Genomic DNA, 10,572 nt, shown 5'->3' on the forward strand with positions numbered 1-10,572 from the left:
GACAGTGGAAAGCTTGATAGTGACATTGGTCTGGCAGGACTGTGACCGCTAAAGTTTGCTTACTTGCACCTTAAAAAGGGGAGATATAAAAAAACGCCCACACAAAGCTTTTTCTCTGGTGGTATAAATAATGTAACAATTTTCTGTTTTTAAACATTAAAATAATATACACTTTTCGTTCATAGTTCTTCAACAGGTACAATCAAACATAATAGGTAAGTATCCACAAAAGTATTCAGCTAAACAAAAAAAGCAATGTTCAAAATATCAAAATCAATAAACCCATAAATACAGTGCTTAACAAGGACAATTTGTCCCTCCTCCTCGTCAATTCCCTGCCTTCTTCATCACAGTTACTTTATACATTGCATGCCACATAAATAACCCAATTTAGCTATTTCTGAACAATATCCCAATTTCCAATTAGCATTAGTCTAAAAACTAAATATAATTCAGAAAACACTCGACATATCAACAAAACATAAACAGAACATCTCCCCAAACACATATCAAGGTTATTTAAAAACTTTGAAAGCATAAACACTCATTCAAAGTCGCTGGAAAAGGAAGACGTAAATAACCATAACCGTTCCCGCCTCCTCAGCACGAGCTAACCGATAAATCTAACACACCAAGAGAGGCGGGACTTAAGGCAGAACAGCCAATCATCATCCGGTCACACTCAAAGCCGGTGTTCTGATTGAGTGGGAGGGGAGAGGAGAGGAAGCAGCCGCATCGAGCGCAGACACAGAGCGGACAGAGAAACGCTGGAGTGACTGCTGTAAGGCGTTTTGTAAAAACTGCTGAAAAACTGCAAAAAAAGTGCGGGTGTTTAACCCTTTCACCGGGAAAAGTGTGGGTGTTAAAACACCCACATCCCCCACGGTTGCGACGCCCCTGGCAGGATACAATGATATAAATGAAAACAAGAATGTTATTTGGCTTTTAAACAGCTTTATTTACAATGCATTCATACCAAGTTAAAGACCAAACAGTCAACTAAATTTTAACATACAGCATTCATGCGTCAAGAGATTAACTGAGAGTCTTCACAGCCATTTCCCTGATGTCAATGACACACTAAAACCCAGAGCCTGCCTTGTTGTTCAACATCATAGAGCCCGTCATCCTATGACGTAACACCATCCATGAAAGTTGCATTCAACCTTTGACGAAGTGGTCACTACACGTACTCTGGCGAAAGTTACGGCTCTTCATCTGCGTTTTGCGCTTCAGAAAAGCAGTGACGTGACGTCATGTGAAAACGACATTCGAACGATATCTTAAAAGAATCTGTAAAAATATTAAACTCGCAGACGTAAATAAGTTTATACGACACAAAATAATGCAATGGAAAAGCTGAAAATTAAATAAAAATGTATTAGTAACAGTTAAGAAATACGAATCTGTAAATCCATCGTTTTGTGTAGAATTTTAAATCGGCCTAATTCGTAAAACATTAAAAATCGCTTTAAAAACTAAAAGTCTAATAGCCGGTTTCAGTAATAAAAAATCTACAAATGAATAAATTAGATGAATAATAAATGAATATAAATAATGCATTAATCATACCGTTATGTTGTAGGGCACGCGCAGCTTGGGAGAAGGCGTTCATTGAGCCTACGTCACTTCGTATTAGTTCCGCTGCTCGTTTTTTATTTTTTAGACCAGTTGGGTCTTTTATTTTAATTTGATCGTTTTAGTTTCTACTGTACGATGTTTTATTTTAGTATTGTGATTTTTGGTCACCCATAAAAAAACATTTATGTCAAAAGAGTCCTCACTTTAATCGGACTCCATACAAAGCAACGCCACATTCCGGCGATGTATTAATTTGTTAATAATTTATTACTAAATCTATTTCTCATTTGTATTATTTTAAATAAACGCGATTAGTATTAAAAAAAGAAATCGATTTTGTCCCATTACAAAACGACGCATGACGTTGACGTGGTCATCTGCGTATCACCTTAAACGTCGATCACTAGGCAACGAACGTAGCGTACCTTCTACAAACAACAAACATTGATTTGACGAGCCGCTGGATGAGACTGAGCGATCTTCAGATTTGCATTTTCCATTTCTTGACTTTATTGATTCATTCATTTCGTTAATTTATTCATTTATCAATACATTTTCATCTGAATTACTCAGTGTCATATTTTTGTCTGGTTTTAACATTTCTTGTTTTTAACGTATTCTCAGTCCGTGAGTTGTTATTTTCACAGGTCAGATGACATCGTTCATCGGAGGAAGCTCTTGTGGAGCTGGCGTACCGAGGGATCAGATCGCCTCGTTGTTCGTGGGGGACCTTCATCCAGAAGTGTCCGAGTTCGTCCTCCATCAGACGTTCAGCCCGTTCGGTCCGATCCAGTCCGTGCGGGTCTGCAGAGACAGGGTGACTCGGCGATCCCTGCGGTATGGTTATGTTAACTTTGTTAACCACGCCAATGGTAAGTTATCTCTCCGTTCTTCACCTTGACATCTTGGTAATAAACATTTGAATTTGAAATTTCAGCCTTGTGTATTTTTCTCCTCGATGTTGTTTCCTGTAAATCATCTTTAAATTAGGCTATGTGAAGTGTGCCGTACAAACAAACTTGCTAGGTCTTGTCTCTTATCAACTCTGTCTTTCAGCTGAGAGCGCCATGGACAGCCTGATGTGTCAGGATCTTCTGGGCAGACCCATGCGGATCATGTTCTCCCAGCGTGATCCCACTCTGAGGACGACTGGGGTCGGGAACATCTTCATCAAGGGTCTGGCCAGCAGCATCGATGGTGCCAGCCTTTATGACTGCTTCTCAATTTTTGGGAAGATCCTGTCCTGCAAGGTAATATCTGCAGTTTGATTGTTTTCTTGTATAAGGTAGATCATGTGTTGATGTCTGAATTCATGTTGGTCGTCAAGGCGGTCTGCGATGCACATGGATCCAAAGGTTATGGATTCGTCCACTTTGCCACCTTTGAAGCGGCAGAGAAGGCCATCAAAGCGCTTGATGGCATGTTGTTGGACGACCAGCTAGTGTAAGTGGATTTCAGTTGTACTTCTTGTACTTTGTCTTGTCTAATCGAATAGTGTTGAGCTCGTTTGGTTTGTGTTTTAAAGGTCCATTGGCCACTTTAAAACCTTTCAAGAGCGTCATGTTGAGCAGCAGGTCATGGCTCAGGACAACGAGAGGCACTACCCGGTATCCAAACCCTTTGATCACCTAACGAATCTTTAGCGAATGTTGAAGCGTTCTTGTGTTACTGACTGGATCTTGTCTGTTCGACAGGGGGTGAGTCTGTACGTGTGTAACCTGCCCTATAGCTTCAGTGAGCAGCAGCTGTACAGAGCGTTTTCACCCTTTGGAAGCATCATCAGTGCCAAGGTATGACGCTCATTGTTTTATTGAGATTAGTAATTAACAATCGAAGTGAAAGACTTAAACGAGTGCTTTTCTCTGTTCAGTTGATGATGGAGGCCGGACGCAGCCGAGGCTTTGGATTCGTCAGCTTCTCCACCCTCAACTATGCGACCACGGCCGCGTCTGTCATGAACGGGCGAGTGGTTGCCGGCAGGGCGTTGCGGGTCACTCTGTCTCGTCACAATGAGCAGAAGACCCAGGCTGAGAAGCAGGACAGCAGCAGTGAATCGCTTCCTGCTGGACGGTTTACGTCTGCTGTTCCTCAAGTGAGATGAGCCACTATTACAGGTTTCTCGAGATTGAAAGGCAATAACAATTCATGTAATTAGCTGAACTTCGTTTTTGCAGGTGGCAGGTTCAAAAACGCCTTGACGTTCAGCCTGAAAACCAGCTCGCGCTCCAGCCCGTCAGTCGACAGACAGCAGCGTGCGACCTCGCTCAGAGTCAGTAGCCTCTTCATATCTTACTCATTCTGTAAATGATGCTTCGTCAGCCCCTTCGTATTCACATTATTATTCACTCCCAAGTATTTATAGAGGATGTACATCTTTCCATGTCTCCAGGTGAGAGTCTCCGCCCACCGACGCCTGTCGTCCTGTGGGATGATGTTCGTACTCGGCCTCAGCACCTGCTGGTCTCTCAGGTGCTTCTGGAATACCGGGTCAGTGCTCACGCATCATGCATCTGATCTCACTTCGACCACTTCTAGATTACAGAAACAAGTGAGGAATAGTATTCAAATAATAGACTGATGTATGTTGGTGTGCGCAGGCAAGCCAAGCAGAGCTGGATGTCTTGCGTCCTATGCGACTGCTCGCCCTGCCTGCACCCAGTGATGATACGGAAGTTATCACTCACTGTGAGTAGCTTCACGTTTTATTAATCAGACTTGTGTATGTTTCTCTTGGATTATCACTTTAGATTTAATAAGAAAAAAAAACAAACACTCTTGGAGAGCTTTAATTGCTTCATACGACTGTCTTTTCTCTTGTTTCCCGCAGTATCTCAGATTCCCAAAATTCTGCCTGATGGTGCAACAGCTCCCGTCAAAACACAAGCTCAACAGGTAGAAATCTCTTTATGAAACTTTGGATCATTCAAACTTTGAGTTGAATTAAACAATGGCTTACACATCTTTCTCTCTACTGTAACAGCTTGGTGAGTCTTCACATCGGTCACCATCCACGTGGGGGCGCCGGTTCTGGACGACATTAAATAGATGTTCGGAGTCCAGAAGCCTGAGCTGCCCCACCAGCTGGAGCATCGTGAATCTACAGACGACACGCAGACATTGTAAGTGTCGGAATTCTGCTGTTAAAATATAGCAATGCGTGAATCAATGCTATGAGGTTGTGCTTGAGCAGACAGAGTTGTTATATGGCGTTAAATGTAACGGTTGTGCTTGTGTTAGTGTGTAACCACTCGTGTCTGTGTTTTTACAGACAAATGGATCTATGGCAGAACAATCCCGCGGAACAAGACCAACATGAAGCTTTGATGAACACGTCAAAGCTTTTCATTGTAAATAACTGTACATAATGTAAATAAAATAGCATAAGAATGAATTTGAGTCTGAATTTTTCTAAGCATAGACTTTTTATTGATCTGGGTCAGCTTTAAAAGCTGCTTTTGTAAACAATATAGATACAGAAAAGTGTTTTATCAGCAAACACATCACTTTACTTTTTATGAATGTATGTACCATATCGAACACTTTACATTGCTCATAAAATGTTCCTGTAGCTCAGATTTGTTTGTATTGCAAAGGTCAGGAATTAGATTCTCAGGGAACACATGTTGATAGAATCTACAACTTTAATGCAACCTGAAGTCACTTTGGATAAAAAGCAAACAAGAGGCAAACATGAATTTTAAGAGCCAAGCTTGTGTACATTTAGTGGGATTTTGTATGACGCCTTGAAAGTTAATTGAAGAATGTAAATGTTTCGAGGATTGTGCAGGATACAATGATATAAATGAAAACAAGAATGTTATTTGGCTTTTAAACAGCTTTATTTACAATGCATTCATACCAAGTTAAAGACCAAACAGTCAACTAAATTTTAACATACAGCATTCATGCGTCAAGACATTAACTGAGAGTCTTCACAGCCATTTCCCTGATGTCAATGACACACTAAAACCCAGAGCCTGCCTTGTTGTTCAACATCATAGAGCCCGTCATCCTATGACGTAACACCATCCATGAAAGTTGCATTCAACCTTTGACGAAGTGGTCACTACACGTACTCTGGCGAAAGTTACGGCTCTTCATCTGCGTTTTGCGCTTCAGAAAAGCAGTGACGTGACGTCATGTGAAAACGACATTCGAACGATATCTTAAAAGAATCTGTAAAAATATTAAACTCGCAGACGTAATTAAACTCCGGTTCCTGATTGCATCGCTGCCGGCGGCTAGTTTGTATCCTCTGACACTTGCTTCACCTCACATTTGTTCTTGGTCTTATTATTAGTGTATTTTACTATCGTTACATATCACTGTCGTTACATATCACTGTCGTTACATATCACTGTCGTTGCCGAATTATTTATAACTTTATATTTTAAACCTATATTCATTGAAACGTAACGCCGCTAGCATATTAGCGTGTTAGCTTGCCTTCTGTTTACATTGTGGAATATCATCTCCCCCTATTTGTCTTGTGTGCTAACTGTTTCTCTTTTTAAGTGTATATACTAAGACTCATCAAGCAACCTTGGTAAGTTAGGATTGCACTTCATACCCGGTGAGTTATGGCTTCTATTCCTATTGTTGTTACTTGCACCTCATGTCATATGTTTAGTTTAGCCTTCTCTGTCAGCGGCGAGGGTTTTACATGTGATAAATGCAGGGAAGTAGTTAGGCTGACGGAGAAGATTTTAGAATTAGAGTCTCGCATCCAATCTTTATTTGAGGATAGTAAGAGTGTAAGAACCGTAGAAAACACTTCGGATGCGAGCAATGTTAGCGCACACAGCTCGGTTCCGGTTGAAAATCCCCTGCAGCTGGGAAACTTTGTGACGGTGAGACGGCATAGTCGCAGGACAAAACATCACTCAACCGTTCCGATTAAAGTCTCGAACAGGTTTGCCCCGCTCAGTGACGCACCGACTGAGAAACCTGCTGAAAGTGCCCTAGTGATCGGTGATTCTATTGTCCGGAACGTTAACATAGAGGCACCAGCCACCATAGTCAAATGTTTACCGGGAGCCAGAGCGCCTGACATCAAGTCAAATTTAAATGTGCTGGCTAAGACTAATCGTAAATTCAGTAAGATTGTTATTCATGTCGGCACAAATGATGTTAGACTCCGTCAATCGGAGATCACTAAAGATAATATTAAAGAGGTGTGTGAGCTCGCAAAAACGATGTCAGACACTGTAATATTCTCTGGCCCCCTTACTGCTTACCGTGGTGATGAGATTTATAGCAGATTATCATCACTAAATGGCTGGTTGTCTGAGTGGTGCCTGCAGAATAATATAGATTTTATAAATAACTGGAAGAGTTTTGAGGGCAGACCTGACCTGTTGAAACGAGATGGTCTCCATCCCTCCTGGGATGGGGTTTTCCTCCTCTCTAGAAATTTGGCACACAGTCTTAATAATGCTAAAGGCTGACTACCTAGGGCCCAGGTCAGGAAGGAGACAGAATGGCTTAACCAACTGTCTGCTTGCCGTCTCGCGTTACAGAATACACAAAATATACAACATGTAATAATCCCTTCTTACAAACAACATAAAATAGAGACTGTGTCTGTCCCCCGGATTAGCAAACATAAGATATTGCGTAAACCTCTTGAAAGTAATTTAATAAACGTTAAACAAATCAAACATGAACAAAATACAGATTATCAGCTGTTACGACTCGGATTGCTTAATATTAGATCTCTCTCAAATAAAGCACTTTTTGTTAACGATTTGATAACCGATCATAAAATAGACATGCTTTGTTTGACAGAAACATGGCTAAAGCCAGATGATTTTATTACTCTAAATGAATCCGTTCCCCATGATTATTACTATAAACACGAGCCTCGTCTAAAAGGTAGAGGGGGAGGTGTCGCTGCACTTTACAAGAATTCTTTTATTACCTCTCAGAAGTCTAATTTTAAGTACAGTTCTTTTGAAGTCATGGTACTTCACGTATCGACACCTATTACTAAGGACAAAACATTTTTAAAATTTATTCTAGCTATTGTATATAGGCCTCCAGGGCACCACACAGATTTTATTAAAGATTTTGGTGGGTTCTTATCAGAACTAGTACTGGCCGCAGATAGAGTCCTTGTCGTCGGTGACTTTAATATCCATGTAGACAATGATACAGATGCCTTGGGACTGGCTTTCAAAGACACTCTTAACTCCATGGGCGTTAGTCAACATGTGTCAGGACCCACTCACCTTCGTAATCATACTTTAGATTTAATACTTTCTTATGGTATAAATGTGGACGACGTTAAAATCGTTCAGCAGAGTGAAGATATTTCGGATCATTATCTGATATTATGTTTGCTTCAATGGCCTACGGCTGCAAATCAAACTCCTTGTTACAAATATGGTAGAACGATTACTTCAACTACCAAAGATGCGTTTCTCGATAATCTGCCTGAATTGTCTAAAATATCCAGCATGAGTAATAACGTTGACGATTTTGACACTACTATTGAAAATTTTAACTCTACTTTCTCGGAAATATTAGACACAGTTGCTCCTCTGCGTTTAAAGAAAATTAAAAATAGCAGCCCAACACCGTGGTATAATGAACACACTCAGACTCTAAAAAAAGCATCCCGTAAAATGGAGCGCAACTTTAAGAAAACGAATCTAGAGGTATTTCGTATAGCATGGAAGGATAGTACTCGAAATTACAGGAATGCAATAAAAACGTCTAGATCCGCCTACTTTTCAACACTAATAGAGGAAAACCATCACAACCCTAGGTTCTTATTTAACACCGTGGCTAAATTAACAAAAAATAAGTCGTCATCGACGTCAGATTCTGATTATCAGCATAACAGTGATGAATTTATGAACTACTTCACAAGTAAAATCCAAGATATAAGAGAAAAAATTATAACAATGCAACCTGTAGTGAAATCCGCTGAACAAACTAACTACAGCACCCCTAAGGAGAAATTGCAATTATTTTCTACAGTAGATCACGATGAACTGTCTAAAATCATTAAATCATCTAAATCATCAACATGCATGCTAGACCCTATACCTACAAAACTACTGAAAGAAATGCTCCCCGAAATTATAGATCCTCTTCTTAGTATTATTAACTCATCTCTGACATTAGGACATGTGCCTAAAGCATTTAAGGTGGCTGTTATAAGGCCTCTTTTAAAAAAACCCAAACTCGACCCTAAAGAACTAGGGAATTACAGGCCTATATCGAATTTACCTTTTATATCTAAAGTTCTGGAAAAAGTAGTTTCAACCCAATTATGCTCCTTCCTCCAAAGGAATGACATTAATGATGAATTCCAGTCTGGATTTCGAGCATGTCACAGTACAGAGACTGCTTTGATCAGAGTTACAAATGATCTGCTTTTAGCGTCTGACCGTGGCTGTATTTCGTTATTGGTGCTGCTAGACCTCAGTGCTGCATTTGACACCATTGACCACAGCATACTTCTACATAGACTCGAAAATTACGTCGGCATTAACGGAATAGCATTGAAATGGTTTAAGTCTTATTTATCCGACCGTTTTCAATTTGTAGCATTAAACAATGAGGTGTCCCGCAAATCACAAGTCCAGTACGGTGTTCCACAGGGCTCAGTCTTGGGACCCCTGCTCTTCGCATTATACATGCTACCTCTAGGAGATATAATAAAGCGACACGGAATTAGCTTTCACTGTTATGCTGATGATACTCAACTTTATATTTCCTCGATGCCTCATGAAACCCAGCAGTTTCATCGAATAAAGGATTGCATAGTTGACTTAAAAATGTGGATGAGTAACAATTTTTTACTACTAAACTCGGACAAAACAGAATTGTTACTTACTGGACCGAAAACTGCTATGCGTAACAACCAAGAATACTGCTTAACGATTGACGGATGCTCCATAAAATCCTCGTCATCAGCTAAGAATCTTGGCGTTGTATTTGACAGTACTCTCTCATTTGAAAGCCATGTCGCAAACACCTGTAAAATTGCATTTTTCCATCTTAAGAATATATCTAAATTACGTCATATGCTGTCACTGTCAGATGCAGAGAAATTAATTCATGCATTCATGACATCAAGACTAGATTACTGTAATGCACTTCTAGGTGGTTGCCCTGCGGGCCTATTACAAAAACTGCAACTGGTTCAAAACGCGGCAGCTCGAGTTCTTACACGTACAAAAAAGTATGAGCATATAACCCCGGTTCTGTCAACCTTGCACTGGTTACCTATAAAGCATCGCATTAACTTTAAGATCTTGCTTATTACCTATAAAGCCCTACATGGTCTAGCGCCGCAGTATTTGAATGAACTTCTATTGTATTACAGACCACCACGTACATTACGCTCTAAGGGGTCCTGTCAGTTGGTAATACCTAGAATTTCAAAATCAAGTGCAGGTGGTAGATCCTTTTCTTATCTAGCGCCTAAACTTTGGAATATTCTTCCCTGCACGGTCCGGGAGGCAGACACACTCTGTCAGTTTACATCTAGACTAAAGACTCATCTTTTTAATCTTGCATACACTACACCTCCATAATATTAATCCTCAGAGGATTTAGGCTGCATTATTTAGATCAACCGGAACCAGGAACACATCCAACAACAAATGATGTACTTGTTGCATCAAAGAGTGCAGAACAGTACTCTACTCTCAGCCAGTCTTGTCTCTTTGTTCCAAGGTTACCGCAGGATGCAGTTCATGCCCAGACCTGATGGCAGAGCTGAGAATGGGAAGCGGTGACCTGACAAGTGCTAAGAGGATAGAGCTGGATAAAGGACGCGACAACTTTGTTTTTTTCTACAACATTTCAAATGCTATTAGATTGTTAATGATAATCTTTAATTTTTATATTTTTATTAAGCCTTGTTGTGCAAGCACTGATGAGCTTGTGCAGAGGCAGCAGCTTTTGCCAGAGGGGAACTGGAATCCCCTGGTTGGGCCTGGGTTCCCCTGAGGTTTTTTTTCTCGATGGGAGTTT

The 10,572-nt window shown here is 40.5% G+C and overlaps 1 protein-coding gene across 1 annotated transcript; it reads left to right on the forward strand.

Moving 5' to 3' along the window:
• Window positions 1–1,154: 1,154 nt before the first annotated feature.
• LOC130413006 (polyadenylate-binding protein 1-like 2) lies at window positions 1,155–3,307 on the forward strand. Its single transcript, XM_056737869.1, has 2 exons — window positions 1,155–2,831; window positions 2,909–3,307. Exons 1-2 carry the CDS (start codon window positions 2,649–2,651, stop codon window positions 3,026–3,028), a joined length of 303 nt encoding a protein of 100 aa, XP_056593847.1. The 5' UTR covers window positions 1,155–2,648; the 3' UTR covers window positions 3,029–3,307.
• The last annotated feature ends 7,265 nt before the right edge of the window (window positions 3,308–10,572 follow it).

Source organism: Triplophysa dalaica, chromosome 23 (genome assembly GCF_015846415.1).
Source record: "Triplophysa dalaica isolate WHDGS20190420 chromosome 23, ASM1584641v1, whole genome shotgun sequence".
Taxonomy (NCBI): domain Eukaryota; kingdom Metazoa; phylum Chordata; class Actinopteri; order Cypriniformes; family Nemacheilidae; genus Triplophysa; species Triplophysa dalaica.